This window comes from Miscanthus floridulus, unplaced genomic scaffold, assembly GCF_019320115.1.
Source record: "Miscanthus floridulus cultivar M001 unplaced genomic scaffold, ASM1932011v1 os_1183_5_6, whole genome shotgun sequence".
Taxonomy (NCBI): domain Eukaryota; kingdom Viridiplantae; phylum Streptophyta; class Magnoliopsida; order Poales; family Poaceae; genus Miscanthus; species Miscanthus floridulus.
In genome coordinates this window covers 20,071-40,000 of record NW_027097580.1, presented here as the reverse complement: position 1 = coordinate 40,000, position 19,930 = coordinate 20,071, and the positions used below count along the sequence as shown (strand labels likewise).

At 42.7% G+C, this 19,930-nt stretch overlaps 1 protein-coding gene across 1 annotated transcript; it reads left to right on the top strand.

The window, feature by feature from the left end:
• Positions 1-6: 6 nt before the first annotated feature.
• On the top strand, positions 7-3,360 carry LOC136533781 (uncharacterized). Its single transcript, XM_066526317.1, has 5 exons — positions 7-38; positions 548-790; positions 882-974; positions 2,134-2,334; positions 2,447-3,360. The coding sequence occupies exons 2-5, from the start codon at positions 593-595 to the stop codon at positions 2,657-2,659; spliced, it is 705 nt and encodes a 234-aa protein (XP_066382414.1). The 5' UTR covers positions 7-38; positions 548-592; the 3' UTR covers positions 2,660-3,360.
• Positions 3,361-19,930: the final 16,570 nt, after the last annotated feature.

Sequence of the window (19,930 nt, the reverse complement as noted above, 5' to 3'; positions counted from 1 at the left end):
ATCTTTGGGTTGCAGAGTCAGGCTATGAAAACGAGAAGGTAATTCATAGACTGAATCTCTTGGTTAATTAAATTTTCTCTTGTCAGCATGATTCATATTACCATATAACTTTTTTCATTTGTTTAATTATTATTTGTTTTAATCATGATCAACAATCATATAATCAGTTCCACTGGTCTTCTGCTAAATTACATGGTCTAAGCTGTAACCCAATTGAACCTTTTACTCATCCCTTTGAGTTGAGCTGAGCCGACTTGAACATTCAAAATTATTGTCGAGGATTGTCCTTTTTGTAGCTTCTTGTGTTTGTTGGGTTGATTTCACTACACATTATTTTGCTCTTATTTAAGGGATTTTCTTGTCTTTTTGGTATCTTTTGTCAGTCCGTTGTAAATATTAGAGTTATTGTCTGATTGTCTCAGGCATTCGGTGCAAGGCACCAGTAGCTGAAATAGTTATATTTTGTGCTGAGAATTTCATGCATTTTATTCTGGTGAAATAACTTGGTTGCGAGATTTCTTGACAATAATCAATTGCAAAATAATAGGGAGAAGAAATCATTGCTATAGTTCCTTGGGATGAGTGGTGGACCATGGTCCTCAAGGATGAATCAAATCCTCAGATAGCCCTGCTTCCTTTGCACCCTGATGTACGTGCCAGATTCAACGAAAGTGCTGCATGGGAATATGCCCAGAGCATGGTTGGGAAGCCTTATGGCTATCATAACATGATATTTAGCTGGATCGATACAATAGGAGATAATTATCCACCTCCCCTTGATGCTAACCTGGTAATTCTTATCGATCTTTGGAAAACTTAAATTGAGGCTTTATGCATGATTTATCTTATGTCACCCCAATTTCGTCAAACAATGTTTACAGGTAATGGCAGTCATGTCAATGTGGACTAGATTGCAGCCAGTTTATGCTGCAAACATGTTTAATGAAGCCCTAAACAAACGACTTGGCACTGAGGTTTGTAGATTACTGTTAATACTTATTCTCCCTCATCGGTATTCACAAGATTATTTTGATTCAAGCTAGTTTAAAGTTAAAACAATGCTGAATTTCTGTTAAACCTGTTTTTTTTTTATTGGGCACTCTTTTCAGATATTTTTGTACCTATTTAGTTAGACTAATTTGCATGCCTTTACTGGAACCAACTTCCGGGTTTGATAATGGCTTGGCCTATGGTACTCTTTTCAGATATTTTTGTACCTATTTAGTTAGACTAATTTGCATGCCTTTACTGGAACCAACTTCCGGGTTTGATAATGGCTTGGCCTATGGTATGGTTAGGGCAGCTCAACGGTGATGTATCAGCTAGCTTTAGTGTATCGACCTCAGGTTCTTGCAGGGAGTGAGAAAAGGTAGCTCTTCGTCAAGCGCTAGTCTATAGCAGAAACCAAGGGGCTCACCCACACCCATTCCCTCTCGCTACCATGTGGAGCCTACAGCAAACATGAAAATGTGCTGAATTAGATTATTCTAAGGGTAAAATATTTTATGCTGAAGGGCAGGCCTGGTGCAGTGGTGAGAGCTGTCTCACTGAGTCACCAGGTCACGGGTTCGAAGCAGCCTCTCCGTAGATTTTGCGGGGAGAAGGCTTGCCTCGGTTTTTCCCTTCCCCAGACCCCACTTATGTGGGAGCCTCCGGCACTGGGTCTGCCCCCCCCCCCCCCCCCCCCCCCCCCCCCTTTTTTTTAATATTTTATGCTATAACTATCTCTAGTTGACATGTTGGCATTATAGCTAGCAAGTAGCTATAACTGTTGGAGACACCTTTTTATTATGGGCAGACAGATATTGACTTGACTTTGTTGGGTGCACGATAGATTATAGATTGAGTGTCGTGCTCAAAAAAATAATAATACTCGACCAGGGGGAGAGACGTCCCCCTGATTTTGTCCTTAAGTTTGTACCAGCCTTTGAACCTTGGACTGGTGACAGGGGTTTCATTGACCCCCGGACTTCAACGGTCTAACCAGTGTAACCCAGGAGATTGGTAGCATCATTGCTCAAAATGATATGGGTTTTGTCAAAATGGAGAGCTATAATCTTGTTCACTCATGCTTTAGTTGTTACAGTTATGCTCAGTAATCAAATTCATAAGCATGTGTTCTTTTTTGTGTAGGGTTTGGACCTTCAGGGGATCATTATGGAGACTGAAAAACGTGGAATGTCTTTTGATCAGTTGCTCACCATACCCGAGCAAGACGAATGGGTATACAGTGATGGTAAATCAACTACTTGTGTTGCCTTCATTCTTGCAATGTACAAGGAGGCTGGAATATTCGCCCCTTTCTCGGAGTCGATCCAGGTCACCGAGTTCACTGTAAGTGACATTTCGTGCTTAGTCTCTCTCTCCATCATTCTTCTGGTTGATTGATGTGCATTACTAAGTCTAGTCTAACCTGCATCATTTGACTCTGCTTCTTCTGCCTCAGATTCGTGACGCATACATGCTCAAGATTTTTGAAGACAACCCGGCAAGGCTTCCAAGCTGGTGCAACACAGACACGGACAAGCTTCCCTTTTGCCAGATTCTTGGAGAGTACAGAATGGAGCTGCCAGAGTACAACACGATTGAACCTTATGCGAAAATGAACGAGAACTGTCCGTCCTTACCCCCAACATACAAACGACCCGCTCGCTGCTGACTATGAGATTGTCTTCTATATATGTATCTTTCTGCAGCTGCTGCGTTTACACAGTAGCAGTTGAGTGTTGTTGCTAAGTTGTTCTGTAAATTAAAGACACTGTATATATAGGTGTTTGGTAGATGGTAGTTATTACCAGTAACGTAGCTACGATGTATTCAGGTTCACGGTTTTCAGTCGATCAGTTCTGAAGCCACGGGGTCGGCGACCAATATGAAGGTTAGGATTTGGCCGCTCCGGAAAGTTGCTTATATGTATATAGGCAACATTGTTGCTTTGTCTGTGGACAATTTCTTGGTTATACAATGTGAACTCCGTCAAGAAATAAGTCTACAATGCAACGTCAGTTGATTCTGATATGTCACCTTACTGTCGTCGAATTGGCTAGCAAAGATTACTACTAACCTGTGCTCCACAATAATTAGAATTTCGACTTTATTATTCCATGTTTGACCTTCGAATATTTGTACCAATAGTACTATCAGATGTATCACATGTAACTGCTATTTTAGTAATAAATTTTATATGCCACTTTTCTCTAGTCGATACTTATCTCGGAGGTTAGTGCTTTCGTTTTAAATTGTTCGTCTGCCTCTGGCACATACAGAGATTTAGGGTATATTTGGTTTAACTGTGAGGTATGAAAAAACTGTTGCAAGCTATGTACTATGAAAAAATTATACTCCCTTCATTCCAAATTATATAGGCTCCGTTCACTTCGCTGAAAAAATAAGACGAAACATTGTTCCGACTGATTTGTTGTGAGAGAAAACACTGTTCCAGCTGAAAAAACAAGCTGAAAAGTATGGATTATAAGACAAGCGACATGGCCTATAAGGTGTTTTGTCTTTTTAAATACATAGCTTTTGTTATGCACTTAGATATATACTGAGACAAATGAGCCACCAATTACTTTAGACCGGGAAAAAATAAACCTGCAACGTACTCCCAAACATATCCTTAATTTGCTATCTCTTGCTAAATTTATAAAAGACAGAGAAAAAACAAAAAAGCATTTCTTGCGAAAGATTCTGACAGCGCTGTAGATTTTATGATCATCGCTAGACTAAGGGCATGTTTAGATCCATTAACACTAAAAATTAGCAGCTAAAATTAATACTAGTGGATTCATACAGACCTACTAATTATTAGCTGGATGGATGCTAACTATTTGTTCCATTAGCATATTTGGAATGGCTAATAGGTGCTAATAGTTTATATATACCAACTCCCTATACAACTACTTATTAGCAGATGGATCCAAACACCTTCCTACTAAAAATTAGCTAGCTAAAAATAGCAGCTATTAGAGCAACTCCAACAGAGTTGGTAAAAATAAATAGCTAAATCCATGATTTAGCCAACCTCTAAAATAGAAACTCCAACAGCCTTTTCAATAGGGTGAGACGAATAGCTAGTGGCACATGCAAGCTATATCTAGCATGCGAGAACTCTAGAATATATGACTTGCTATTTTAGAAAGCCAGATACAATAGCTGTTGGACTCTCTTTTTTTTTTCTCCAAAAAACTCAAATATAGATTACACAACATAGATAGCTCTTTTGTTAAAGTTGCTCTTAGTTATGACCTATCTATTTTTAGTGCTAATGGATCAAATAATCCTTAATGGGAGATTGTCGACAAAAGATGCTCGGCAGTCCTCCGATGGGTATCCCACGAAGGTAGATTGATCGGTGGAGATGCGCATAATCAGGAACCGGATGGTGACACAAGGCGCAGAGACAACGATTTAGACAGGTTCGGGCCATCTGATCGACGTAATACCCTACGTCCTGTGTCTTTGGTGTATTGTATTGAATATGGAATATTTGTCGGTGTCGACTAGGGGACCCCTGCCTCTCCTTATATACTCTGGAGGGGTAGGGTTACAAGAAAAATATCCTATTTGGTACTATACAATATCTTGCGGTGCACGTCGACCAGTGCCGTGCACGCCTTGATCTTGTGGGCTGGGCCACCTCTGATGGTGCGGTCCATGTCTTGTCTTATGGATACCGGGGGTCATATCCCCCACAGCTAGTCCCCAAGCGCCTTGTATCCGTTGTGCAGCGCCGTCTTGAGCTTATCCGAGCAGGTGCGAACAAAGCCGAGCAGTCAGACTCATGGTTCGACCACGCCGAGCAGTTGTGAACCATCGCCGAGTAGTTGTGAACCGTCGCCGAGTAGTGTGAACCGTCGCCGAGCAGTGTACCCCAAGTAAGGCTTGTCATAAGGATGTAAGGAGCTCAAGTTCAAAATCTAAAAATTCTTCCACTTAGGAGAAGTGTAGCCACTTAGACTCTGTCAATAAGGAGGGTAAATCAAGAAATAGGCACTACATTCACCGCCAGGTGAAGTGTAGCCACTTAGTCCCTGAGCCTGCTGGAAGATGAAGAATGAATCTTGTAGCAGGGTCAAAGAAAAGAAGTCTGAAAGCGTGCCGACATCATCTGATATGCGCGTATCAAGACCCCAGACGTGCTGCCCAAGATTAGCACCATGATCCGAATAGCATAGAGTAGCTTGATAGCACACCAATAAGACGTAGCAAGATCTAACCACCAAGGGAGTCCTCAGCTTAGCTGATGATGCTTGTACGAAGAATCCGAGCACTGAGGAGTTCCCGACGTAGCTGGCGATGTCCGAGCACCGAGGAGTCCCCGGCGTAGCTAGCGATGTCCGAGCACCGAGGAGTCCCCGACATAGCTAGCGATGTCCGAGCACCGAGGAGTCCCCGGCGTAGCTGGTGATGTTCGAGCACCGAGGAGTCTCCGGCGTAGCTGGCGATGTCCGAGAACTGAGGAGTCTCCAGCATAGTTGGCGATGTTCGAGCACCGAGGAGTCCGGTCAACTGGTCGGCGGCGAAGTGAGCATTGAGTAGAAGCGACCGGCAAACAGTCCGATCAACTGGTCGATGATGAAGTCCACGAACCTAGCACCAGGTGGTCCGATCACCTTGGCGATGATCCTGCAATACAAATATGTAGAACAGGTAGTACATGAAGTAAAAATATATGAACTCCAGAGAAAAATCAGCAATGGTGATGAAATAGCGTATGCAGCTCGACGATTAGCTGGTGTAAACACTTAGTGTTATTATGAAGATTTATTTATATTTAATATAAACCGCCCGATTAGTTAGTGTGTAGCTGAGTCTCTAGCCCTAGCTAGCCCGTTAACCATAACATGGAGCACGGAGCCCTTGTGCGTGTAGGAAAAACAAAGCATCGCTAAGGAACCACTGAAAGCTCTAGTTTGGTTTTGGTGAATTGATGAAACCCTAAGTGCTAACCTAGTTTATCAAGTAAACATGATATAGGTAGCACACTCCAAGTTGCGAAGCAAACAAAGATCATAGCAAGATGAAGATGATGCCATGGTGATGATCAAGTGCTTGGACTTGGAAAGAAGAAAGAGAAAAACAAAAATCTCAAGGCAAAGGTATAAACCATAGGAGCTATTTTATTTTAGTGATCAAGACACTTAGAGAGTGTGATCACATTTAGGTTTGATAGCCATACTATTAAGAGGGGTGAAACTCATATCGGAATGCAGTTATCAAAGTGCCACTAGATGCTCTAACTCATCGCATATGCATTTAGGATCTAGTGGATAACTAATACCCTTGAAAATGTTTGTGAAAAATATGCTAACACATGTGCACAAGGTGATACACTTGGTGGTTGGCACATTTGAGCAAGGGTGAAGAAGTTAGAGGTGAAATGGAGTTGGTCGCAAAGATGCTGGCGTCGGTCAAAGGACCGGACGCTAGGTCGCTCAGCGACCGGATGCTGAAGGGCTGCGTCCGGTCGTGTTGTCGGTCAGCACAGTAAGAAGTCACAGTGTGACCGGATGTTGGCAGGGTCCGGTCAAGCATGACCAGACGTGTCCGATCGGCAAAAACATGTTTTGGACCCTTACTGTAAACGACCGGACGCTGAGGGTCCAGCGTTCGGTCAGCTTTGTCAGAGCGTCCGGTCAACATTTCGACCGTTGAGATCAAACGGTCACCGTTGAACGCAGGAGACACGTGGCCACCATCGGGCGACCGAACGTTGAGGAGCAGCGTCTGGTCAGTAGGACCAGAGCGTCCGGTCACCCCGATCAATACCCAGTGAAGGGGTACAACGACTCTATTTCGTGGGGGCTTCTATTTAAGCCCTATGGCCGGTTCAAAGCTCACTCTCTTGGCCATTTTCATTGACATAGCAACATTGTGAGCTTAGTCAAAGCCCTCCCACTCATCTCCATCATTGATTCATCATCATAGTGAGATTGGGAGTGATCCAAGTGCATTGCTTGAGTGATTGCATCTAGAGGCACTTGGTGTTCGTGTTTCACTACGGATTTCGCTTGTTACTCTTGGTGGTTGCTGCCACCTAGACGGCTTGGAGCAGTGAGGATCGTTGAGCGGAGGTTGGTGATTGTCTCCAGCTCTGATCGTGGTGATTGTGAGGGGTTCTTGACCTTTCCCCGACGGAGAGCCAAAAGGTACTCTAGTGGATTGCTCGTGACTTGTGTGATTCTCATCTTGTGTTGGTTGTGTGGTACCCTATTGAGGGTTTGGCATGTGAAACCAATTAGCGCGTGAACCTCCAAGTGAGTGAATTGCCACAACGAGGAGTAGCTTGTCGGCAAGCAAGTGAACCTCGGTAAAAAATCATTGTGTTCATCATTGATTCCGAGGTGATTGGTCTTCATTGTTATTCATCCTTGTGATTGATTGGTTTCTTCATCTACATGGCGGTATAACCTTCTTGATCACTCTCTTTACTTTACCGCAAACTAGTTGACAAACTCTTTAGTGTAGCTAGTTGTGAGAGCTTTCTTGGTTGGTTGGTGTGGCTTTTTAGTTAGCCTTTGAGAGCACACTAACATAGGGTAGTGTCATAGCTTTTGTGTGAATAGACACTATCTAAACTAGAATTGTGGTAGGTGGCTTGCATTTTGAGTAGGCTAGCGCAACACTTGCTTCGCCTCATAATTGTCTAACCTTTTTGTTAAGTGTTGTTGTAGAAATTTTTATTAGGCTATTCACCCCCTCTAGCCATTAGGACCTTTCAAGTGGTATCGGAGCCGAGGTCACCGTGATTTGAGGTTTAACAACCTTCGGTGTAAAAATGGCTCAAATCAACAACACCAAGAAGCCACCCTAATTTGATGGCACAAATTATCCCTATTGGAAGTCAAAAATGACCACACACATCAAGTCAATCAATAGAAAGGTGTGGAAGGTGGTAGAAACCAAAATTGAGATTGGTGATCTAGAGAATCCCACCGTGGGCGAAGAAGTGCTTCTCTAAAACAATGACATTGCTCTAAGTGCTATTCATGATGCAATTAATGAGAGAACATTTGAGCAAATCAAGAATATTGAGATGGCTCATGAGGCTTGGAAGAAGTTGGAAGAATCATTTGAGGGCACTCAAGCCGTGAAGGGTGCAAAGGCTTACATTCTCAAGGAGAAGTTTGCAAGCTTCAAGATGAAGGAGGATGAGAGTGTGCCGGAAATATTTCATAGGCTTCAAGTGCTTGTCAATGATCTCAAAGCACTTGGAGAAGAAGTCAAGGACAAGGACTTCTCCCACAAGCTCTTGAGATGCTTACCTTCAAGATTTGGCACATTGGTCACTATTCTAGTAAGGAGTGGTTTGGACACCATGACACCAAACCAAGTGTTGGGAGACATTATGACCGATGATACATATAGAGATAAAGATGAGAAGGAAGAAAAGAAGGAGAAGAAAGATGAGAAGAAGGATGAGAAGAATAAGAGTGTGGCATTCAAGGCCACATCATCCAAGGGCAAAGCTAAGCAAGAAACATCTAGTGAAGAAGATGATTCATGGGATGATGATGATGATGAGAAGATGGCTCTCTTTGTCAAGAGATTTGGCAAGTTCATGGTGAAGAAGGGCTACCATGCTAGAAGAAAGAAGTCTTCATCCAAGAACAAAGAAGAGTCAAGAAGGTGCTTCAAGTGTGGAAGCAAAGATCATCTTGTTGCTCAATGTCCATACAATAGCGACAATGATGATGACAAGAAGAAGAACAAGAAGAAGGACAAAAAGGAAAAGAAAGAGAAGGACAAGATGACCTTCAAGAAGAAGAAGGGTGGTTCATATGTGGTCACTTGGGATAGTGATGCTTCCTCAAGTGATGATGATGACGATAGTGATGATAACAAGACCACCAAGAAGAAGGTTCTTGCAAGCATTGCTATCAATAAGAAGCATTCTCTCTTCGACTCTTCATCATGCTTCATGGCTAAGGCCACTAAGGTTCAAACTTGTGATGATGAAAGTGATGAAGAACATGATGATGATAATGAAAATAAAAATGATAGTGATAGTGATGATGATGAACCTACTAAGGATGAATTATTTGACATGCTAGAAGATGCTAGAGAACACTTTGATATCAAGAGAAGGGAATGCAAAAGCTTGCATAAGGAACTAAAAGTCCTTAAGCAAGCCTTTGATGAGCTCAATGCATCTCATGAGAGGCTAGAGGAAGCCAATGAGAAGCTTAGCAAAGCTCACAAAAAGCTTGAAAAGGCTCATTCCTCTTTGTTTGATGAGAAAAATAAAAAGAAGCATGTTGAAACTTGCAATGTAGGTTTAACTTGTGATATAATTGATGAATCACTATCTATGCCTATCATTGTTGCTTCTACTAACCCTTCTTGTAGCACTTCCACTTCTACCTCATCTAGTAGTGATGGTCTCACTTGTGATGCCTCACTAGTGGTTGAGAATGAGAACCTCAAGAAGGAGGTCAATAAGCTCACTCACACCTTGGCTAAGGCTTATGGTGGTGAGGACTGCTTGCTTATGTGCTTGGGTTGCCAAAGAGCTTCTCTCTACAAAGAGGGATTGGGCTATACCCCCAAGAAAGGCAAGGTAGCCTTTGCTCCTCACAAAACTAGTTTTGTGAAGAACAATGGTCGGTTTTGCAATAGTTGCAAGCAAGTGGGTCATGAAGAGCAAGAATGCAACAACAAGAGCAAAAATGCTAATGTATCCTTCATAAAGCTTGATTCATGCTATATGCTTACTAAGGGTACAAATGGTGTGAAGGCTAAGTTCATTGGTAAACCATGGTTGGGCTCAAAGAAGAAAGCCATTTGGGTACCAAAGAGCTTAGTGACTAACCTTCAAGGACCCAAGCAAGTTTGGATACCTAAAAAGAATTGATCTTCTCTTGTAGGTGAATTACAAAGCCGGAGGAAGGCATTGGGTTCTTGATAGTGGGTGCACTCAACACATGACCAATGATGCAAGAATATTCAACTCAATCAACACCAATGGCAATGATGGTTATGATAGTATCACATTTGGTGACAATAGCAAAGGCAAGGTCAAAGGGCTTGGTAAGATTGCAATATCAAATGATATGAGCATATCTAATGTGTTGCTAGTAGAGAGCTTGAACTTCAATTTGCTATCCGTGGCTCAATTGTGTGATCTTGGATTCAATTGCATATTTGGGGTAGATGATGTAGAAATCATAAGTGTAGATGGCTCTAATTTGATCTTCAAAGGTTTTAGATATGAGAATCTATACTTGGTTGATTTCAATGCTAGTGAAGCTAGATTATCTACATGCTTGTTCACTAAGTCTAGCATGGGTTGGTTATGGCATAGAAGGCTTGGTCATGTTGGAATGAAATAATTGAATAGATTGGTTAAGCATGACTTAGTTAAAGACTTGAAAGATGTGTTTAAAAAGGATAAGCTTTGTAGCTCTTGTCAAGCCGGCAAACAAGTTGGAAACACCCATCCTAAGAAAAGCATGATGAGCACTAGTAAAGCATTTGAGTTATTGCACATGGATTTGTTTGGGCCAATACAATACACTAGTATCGGTGGAAACAAATATGGCTTTGTGATAGTGGATGACTACACTAGATACACATAGGTATTCTTTCTAGTGGACAAAAGTGATGTGTTTGTAACATTCAAATTATTTGTCAAGGGCATTCACAATGAGTTTGAAACAACCATCAAGAGAGTTAGAAGTGACAATGGTAGTGAGTTCAAGAACACTAGAATTGATGAGTTATGTGATGAATTTGGAATTAGACATCAATTCTCGGCCAAGTACACACCTCAATCAAATGGCCTTGTTGAGAGGAAGAATAGAACACTCATTGATATGGCAAGATCTATGCTTAGTGAGTATAATGTGAGTCAATCTTTTTGGGCCGAAGCTATCAACACGGCTTGCTATTGTAGCAACCCCCTCTATTGTCACCGATTGAAAGAGAAGACACCATATGAGCTCTTGAATGGTAGAAAGCCCAACATTGCATATTTTTGGGTCTTTGGTTGCAAATGCTATATCTTGAAGAAAGGCACTAGATTGGGCAAGTTTGACAAGAAATGTGATGAAGGATTTCTACTTAGTTATTCCACTACAAGCAAAGCATATAGAGTTTGGAATTTGGATAGTGGTACTCTTGAGTAAGTTCATGATGTTGAATTTGATGAAACCAAGGGTTCACAAGTAGAGAATGAGAACTTGGAAGATGTTAGAGGCATTCAACTTTCAAATGCCATGAAAAACATGGATATTGGTGAATTGAGACCTAGGCAAGTGAATGATGATGAAGATGATCAAGTGCAAGTGCTCTCCAACTCAAATGTGCAAGATAATACGAATCAAGCTAGTACAAGTGGCTCTCATGACAATGAACAAGATCAAGTGGCTAGTACATCATCTCAACCAAATGATCAAGCAAGTGCAAGCAATCAAGTTCCAATCCTCCAACCAACAAATATTGCAAGGGATCATCCATTGGACACTATCATTGGTGATATTTCAAGAGGTGTACAAACAAGATCAAGATTGGCATCATTTTGTGAACACTTCTCATTTGTGTCATCCATTGAACCAAAGAAGATAGATGAAGCATTGAAGAATATTGATTGGGTGAATGCTATGCATGAAGAATTGAATAACTTCATAAGAAATCAAGTATGGGAATTAGTAGAGAGACCAAAGGGACACAATGTGATTGGAACCAAATGGGTCTTTAGAAACAAGCAAAATTAAGATGAGATAGTGAAAGGACCTAGGATGCCGCCTAGAGGGGGGTGAATAGGCATTTTTGAAAATTAACACCTTTAAATACGGAAACAATTAGTAAAGAGAGTTTCCAAAATAGAAACTCCAAATAAGAGTAATACCACCCCTCACAAGTTAGCCACAGAGTATGTAAAAGATACTAAATAAATCTAGGAGCCACAATCCTGCAACACAACAATTAGCGCAAGGATCAAATAATTTCAGCACTGAGCTCTAATACCGGACATGTCCGGTAGGTATACTGGATGTGTCCGGTATGCATGATTTTCACAGAGCAGCCCCAAACTTGCTCCCTTCGATTTCTATCTTCAAACCAAACTACAGGTATGTACTGGAGATGACAGTAAACACAGAGAACCTACACAAGAGCTAGAGCAACACAAATATCGAATGAAATGCAAATTGAGACACGATATTTGTTTTACCGAAGTTCGGATTTGTTCGAGTCCTACTCTCTGTTGAGGGGGCTACGGGCGACCCAGCGAAGGTCAGCCCTAGAGGGTACCACGAAGGTCACTCTAGCTAGAGTCTTTTCTAACTCCTTTTCCTCCTTCCACTAGATGATTCCGAGGCGGTGGAATCGACCGTTACAAACTTTCCGTGGCACACCACAATCTCTTGGGTGCTCTCCAGCGACGCCTAACCATCTAGGACCGAAGAGTCCAAGAGTAACAAATGTGAATCATGAGATTGACAATATGCACAAGTGCTCAAGTGGTGGTTTGCTCTCTTTTTTAAATTCTCTCTTAACCCACAAACGGATTTTGCAATTTGTATCACACACTCACTAAGAGAGGGTTTAGGAGAGTTGGCAAGGCTCAAAAACGTGTGTGTATGTCAGTAGAATCTGCAGCCTCCAAAGGTGGAGGCTTGGGGGTATTTATAGCCCCCTTGAAAAACTAGCCGTTTTATAGCCGTTGCCATACCGGACACGTCTGGTAGGACTACCGGACACGTTCGGTATGACACTGCGCCAACGGTAACTAAGTTACAGTGAAGTTGTGAGACGTCGGAACTCCCAATGAATGCCGGGACTCCCGACCATCGGAACTCCCGACCCTCAGCAAATTTGAAAAACATGTAACTGAGTTAAAGTTAGTGAGGTGTCGGAACTCCCGACGCTTGTCGGAACTCCTGACCGTTGGAACTCCCAACTTACGTCAGAACTCCCGACCCTCAAGGCAGTTGAAAACTAGCCATTGGCTTCTGGTCATCCATACCGGACACGTCCGGTATGACCAGGACAGTGAACCCTCCAAGTTAGTTAAAGTGCGAGACGTCGGAACTCCCAACCCTTACCGGGACTCCCGACCGTCGGAACTCCCGACCAACATCAGAACTCCCGATGAACCAACCCGAGAACAACAATTTTATAGCTGCTGGACAAATACCGGACATGTCCGGTAGCAATACCGGACACGTCCGGTATTGCCAGTCCAGCAAGAAATTAGTTAGCTCATTTATCGCTCAAATACTCAAAACTCACATGGGTTGGCTTGAGCACTTATGAAACATTATCTATCAACATGATGCATCCCTCTTAATAGTATGGCATACCTATTAAACTCAAGATCAAAGGAGAAATGAATTTATACCACTTGAGTTGACCACTTTTGAATTAATGCCGTTTCTATGAATCTTCATCATGTAAGGGTGCTAACATGTTGATATTGATCTTTTCACTTAAGCATAGCCATCTTGAGTATGTGACTTGATTCCATTCATCAAATTTGAATAATCCCAAATGTATCAAGTCACTTCCATCAAATACTTCATTATAGATTTGATCCTTCACATCAATATGACCATCTTAGCTTGATTAGTACCTCAACTAAATGCAAGTACTTTCTTCTTCACCCTAGCTAGGTTCTTCGGCCGCCATGCCATCGCTTGCCCTTCACCCTTGCTTAGGGAAGGGACCATGATGCCTAAGAGGGGGGGGTGAATTAGGCAACTTAAAATTCTAACTCTGAACTATGGCCTCTTTTTTCTAACCCTAGCAAAACCTATGCAATAGATAAGCTATCTAGATGTGCAACTATGATTTTGCTAGTGTGTTGCTATCTCTACCACAAATGTAGTAATGTAATCAATGTAAATGCGGAAGGTAAAGAGCAAGGTAGAGATATGCAAACTCCTGTCGACAACTCTGGTATTTTTACCGAGGTATTGAGAAGCGCGCAAGCTTCCCCCTAGTCCTTGTTGGAGCCCCTCGCAAGGAATCCCTCACAAGGGCCAAGCTCCCGGTCAGGTAACTCCGTGGATAGCCTCGGGCCTTCCCCATGCGCAAGTGGGTCTCTGATGTGCCTCTCAACAAGCCTCTCCCGGATGCTCCCCGCCATCTTCACTATCAAGCTTCCGATCGAAATGCCACGGGCCTTGTTCCCTCCGGTACACGGTGGCGGCCACACCACAAACACGGTTGGTGTGATCTCACAAGACTTCAAGCCCCTCTGATGTACAACACTTGTGCTCGCAAGCACGAGGTGGCAAGAGGTATCCAAACCTCACTAAACACTAGGCATAAACCTAGAGCAAGCGCATAAGCGGTAGTCTAATCAACCTAAGCACTTCACAAAGCACTTATGCTAATCACCTAATAAAACACTAAGCACTATGCATGTGGAGATCACTAAAATGGTGTATCAACACCCTTGGTATGTTTCCTCAGTTCCACACACCTCAAATGGCCGGTTGGGGGTTGTATTTATAAGCCCCACTGAGAAAGTAGCCGTTGGGGTCGAACTCCCACGAAACTGCTACTGACCGGACGCTGAATCATCCTGACCGGACACGTCTGGTCGTCCCGACCGTTGAGCCGGCAATGTGCTGATCGGACACTGGCCAGCGTCCAGTCGCCTGCCACCGGACGTGTCTGGTCACAGATGTGCCGCTCTGGAACCTTACTATAATCGATCGGACGCTCATGTCCTACGTCCGGTCGGTTGCCGCCAGCGTCCGGTCCAGTGTCCGGTCACCTGTCTACCGAGCCACTCGCCCAGTGTCCAGTCGCAGCGTCCGGTTGCCTGTCCAGCGTCCGGTCACCACAGTGAGCTCATTTCTTCATGATCTTGCGTACGACTTGGTTCCAATCTTCATGCTTGGACTTTGCTTGTTCTCTTGGGTCTTTTCTTATGCTCCTAAGGTCTTGCTTGAGGTGTTAGATCATTGGATCATCACGTCGCCTTCGTCCAAGTTATGTCTTGCACCCTATTGAACTACAAAACAAACACTTGCAAATTCATTAGTCCAATGTGGTTGTGTTGGTCATCAAACACCAAAATCCAAAGTAAATGGGCCAAGGGTCCATTTTCCTTACAATCTCCCCCTTTTTGGTGATTGATGCCAACACGACCAAGGCAAGCAAATAATAAGAATTTGGAAGTTAAAAACTACCTACTTGCTAGGATGCAATGCGAAGGGCAAGGTTATATGATACTAATTGACAGATACCAATTAAAACTTTACTTAAAAGCTTGTCTTGCCCTTGCAAATGTCCCCATGTGATATTATGGATTAAGGCCTAGCTTTCTAAAAAAAATTCTCCCATTACTTAGACTAACCCATAATTCACTTTCCTCCCTTTTTCAGACCATTACCACTTGTAGACATCAACTTGATGCTTGCCTTTGGTCCTTCAAATTCTCCCCCTTTGGCATCAAACACCGAAAAGAAAGATATTAGTAGTACAAGGAAGGGTCAAATTTCGTGATCCTTTGTGTAGAGAGTGAAATGGATCACAAAATTTGACTCTCACATTATATAGACTAAGCTCCCCCTAAATATATGCATACATATGGTAGAAAGCAAAGCATATGCATAATTAGCAATTTATTGCACAAGAGAGGTTAATCTATATAAAGCATGGAGAAAGCAAATAAATATCAAAGAGAGATCAACATGGTGATATTGGTTTAGAAATACCACATGTGAAAATCAATTTGATTTCTACCAATTGAAGTATAATGCTTTCCTCCGGGGACTCCATTTTCCTTGCAATGAGACCACTACACACAAGATAAGCTTAAAAAGGTGTTAGTCTCAAGGCATCCAACTTGCAGATTAAGCTCCCCTAAATTTGTGCACACAAGTGTTGAATACTTGTAAAATTTGTGCACATTGATTTAAGTATCAAAATACCACTTGAAAGATGATATTTGGGAGAGATTATCTACAATTTGGACTTTGGCACATATTAGATAAATAATTGTAAAACAAGCTATGTGCCGTGCTCCTAAACAATTTTAAACCATGTAGGTTTGCTCTAAGGGTTGATCATGAAACCGAGCAAGCCTACCATATGATATACCTATTGAATGCATGACAAAAGATTTAAGCAAGTAGATGCAAACATAGGTATGAAAGATAACTAGATGCTTTAAGAGTAAATCAATTGAAAAACAATACCAATTGAAATGAAAACTAATTGAAAGTAATGACATCTAGTTACCTAACATGGGAAGGGGAATTTGGGTCCATAGTATTCACTAACCCACTTGGCAATGACTTTGTCCATCATGATGCACCCCATGAAAGGCACTCAAACTTTGCCAAGTCTCCAAATTTCCCGACGTCCGACGGACTTCTCACTTCCCTTTTGGGATCCAAACCTTCTTGGTGCTCTTTATATTTGAAATGATTTTCTTTGGCACCCAAAAGCGTTTGACCCCATTGTTGGCTTGCTTGTTCACCTTGATGGCCACCACCTTGTCATTTTTCTTCTTCTTCAAGAGATAAGGTGTGGAGGCCTTCTTGTCCACCATGTTGGTGTAGGTGTTGGAGAACTTGCTTGTTTGCTTTTTCTCCTCCTTTGCTCCTCCCCCATTCTTCACCTTGCACTCATAGGACTTGTGGCCTTCCTTGTGGCACACGTAGCAAACCACGGTTTGTTCTTCATCAAGCTTCTTCACTCCCTTGACGGTGTTATCTTGATGAAGTTGAGCTTGCTTCGCCTTGCCTTTTACTTGAGTCAAGTCCTTCGTGAGGCGAGCTACTTCTTGCTTAAGTTCCTCATTTTCCTTTGCAACCTCTTATGTGCATGTATCTACAATAACTTTCTCAACACAAACTTGGTTGCACAAAGGTGAGTCTAAACATAAATCATTACAAGAAGTAGAGGCATCCCTTTTAATGATAGAACTTTTATTTTTAGGTGCCTTGGTGGGGGTATTTTTGACGGCTTCAAGATTAACAACTTTATTAGTTAGCTCATCACAATGTTTGCACATGATTTTCAATTTAGCAAGCAAACTTTGATAATCATTTTGTGAGCTAGCTAACTTTTCTTTTAATTTTTCATTTTTCTTTTCAAGTTGCTTATCATTGATTGTGCATTCATTTGTTGTTGCACTAGCCTCAAGTTGCTCAATTTTAGTAGATAGTTCAACATTGAGATTTGCAAAGTTTTCATATTGTTCAAGCAAATTCTTGTATGCTCCTTGTGAACTACCTAGCTCTTCTTTTAAATTTTTGAGCTTCTTTTGTTGACTAGTGCAAACTTTAGCATATTTACAATTTTGTTGCACAATTGTATTATAAGAAGGCTAATCATCATCACTATCGCTCTCACTAGAGGATGAGCTTTCATTACCTCATGCCATAAGGCACACACGAGAAGAGCTTGATGATGAGTGCTTGCGCCCTCGCCTCTTGTGATGATCTTCTTCACTTGAAGAATCATCCCATGACCTTATTGATGTGAGGGCTTTGTTCTTGCATGCCTTCTTCTTTGCCTTGGGTGTGGGCTTGTTTGGACAAACTTCCACAAAGTGCCCCAACTCGCCGCATCCATAGCATCCTCTCTTTCTTTGCTTGTTTCTTTGATTAGTGAAAACAAGGTCTTGAATTTGGATGGGCACACCCTTGACATTAAGCCTTACGATCATCTTCTCCACCTTTTTGATAAGTTTGATTGATTCTTCATCAAGGTCGGTGGTGGAGGAGGAAGATTGATCATCATCACTTGATTCTTGTTCATCATCATCATCCTCATCTTCTTCTTCTTCACTTGAGGAGCTTGAGCTTGAGCTTGAGCTTGACTCAACTTTCTTGCCCTTCATCTTTTTATTCTCGCTACAAGTGAGAGCTTTGCCTTTGCTTGATGAAGATGCTTCTCCTTGACCCATCTTACGTGACATTTCAAATGCCACTAGCTTGCCAATGATAATGCCCGGGGTCATGGTGCTCAAGTTCTCCATGTTGTGAAGAATGGTGATGATGCTTGCATATTTCTTTTGTGGTAGAACGGAGATGATCTTCCTCACGATGTCCGCATCATCTAGCTTTAATAATCCTATTGAATGGAGCTCATTGATAATTAGATTCAATCAAGAATACATATCATGAACAAGCTCATCATCATTTATAGCAAAGGAATCATAATTTTGCTTGGCTAGACAATGTTTTTGCTCACAGACATTACTTGTGCCGTCATGGAGCTCTTGGAGTTTTAACCAAATTTCATGTGTCATATTTAAGGTGAACACTTGGTTAAACACATCCATGCTAAATGATTCAAACAAACAATTCTTAGCTCTAGCATTAAAATGCATTTCTTTTTCGTCACTCTTTGTGGGCTTTTTGGGATTCTTAATGGGTTTCATCCTGTCACAAGTGACTCTCCATACACCTAAATCAACTGCCTCAAGGTGGCAAGCCATTCTAGCCTTATAGTAAAGGAAGTTAGTGCCATCAAATTGAGGAGGCCTAGCGGTATCCATCCCAACCACTCTACAATAGCGTCGGCTCAACGGCGGTTAAGCCAAAGGTCTAAATATGAGCCAACCGGCTCTGATACCAATTGAAGGGACCGTGATGCCAAAGAGGGGGAGTGAATTAGGCAACTTAAAATTCTAACTCTAAACTATGGCCTCTTTTTTCTAACCCTAGCAAAACCTATGCAATAGATAAGCTATCTAGATGTGCAACTATGATTTTGCTAGTGTGTTGCTATCTCTACCGCAAATGTAGTAATGTAATCAATGTAAATGCAGAAGGTAAAGAGTAAGGTAGAGATATGCAAACTCCTATCGATGACTCTGGTATTTTTACCGAGGTATTGAGAAGCGCGCAAGCTTCCCCCTAGTCCTCATTGGAGCCCCTCGCAAGGAATCCCTCACAAGGGCCAAGCTCCCGGTCAGGTAACTCCGTGGATAGCCTCGAGCCTTTCCCATGCGCAAGTGGGTCTCCGATGTGCCTCTTAGCAAGCCTCTCCCGGATGCTCCCCACCATCTTCACTATCAAGCTTCTGGCCAAAACGCCGCGGGCCTTGTTTCCTCCGGTACACGGTGGCGGCCACACCACAAACGCGGTTGGTGTGATCTCGCAAGACTTCAAGCCCCTCTGATGTACAACACTTGTGCTCGCAAGCACGGGGTGGCAAGAGGTATCCAAACCTCACTAAACACTAGGCATAGACCTAGAGCAAGCACATAAGCGGTGGTCTAATCAACCTAAGCACTTCGCAAATCACTTATGCTAATCACCTAATAAAACACTAAGCACTATGCATGTGGAGATCACTAAAATGGTGTATCAACACCCTTGGTATGTTTCCTCAGTTCCACACACCTCAAATGGCTGGTTGGGGGTTGTATTTATAAGCCCCACTGAGAAAGTAGCCATTGGGGTCGAACTCCCGTGAAACTGCTACTGACCGGACGCTGAATCGTCCTGACCGGACGCATCTAGTCGTCCCGACCGTTGAGCCAGCAATGTGCTGATTGGATGCTGGCCAGCGTCCGATCGCCTGCCACCGGACGCGTCCGGTTGCAGATGTGCCGCTCTGGAACCTTACTGTAATCGATCGGACGCTCATGTCCTGCGTCCGGTCGGTTGCCGCCAGTGTTTGGTCCAGTGTCCGATCGCCTGTCTGCCGAGCCACTCGCCCAGCGTTCGGTCGTAGCGTCCGGTCACCTGTCCAGCGTCCGGTCCTACATTCGGTCACCATAGTGAGCTCATTTCTTCACGATCTTGCGTACGGCTTGGTTCCAATCTTCATGCTTGGACTTTGCTTGTTCTCTTGGGTCTTTTTTTGTGCTCCTAATGTCTTGCTTGAGGTGTTAGATCATTGGATCATCACGTCGCCTTTGTCCAAGTTATGTCTTGCACCCTATTGAACTACAAAACAAACACTTGCAAATTCATTAGTCCAATTTGGTTGTGTTGGTCATCAAACACCA

Coding starts and splice junctions, on each gene's coding strand:
- LOC136533781 (XM_066526317.1), top strand. CDS start 593: ATGGTCCTCAAGGATGAATCAAATCCTCAGATAGCCCTGCTTCCTTTG. Junction 791..881: donor CTCCCCTTGATGCTAACCTG/GTAATTCTTATC, acceptor CAATGTTTACAG/GTAATGGCAGTCATGTCAAT. Junction 975..2,133: donor ACAAACGACTTGGCACTGAG/GTTTGTAGATTA, acceptor TTTTTTGTGTAG/GGTTTGGACCTTCAGGGGAT.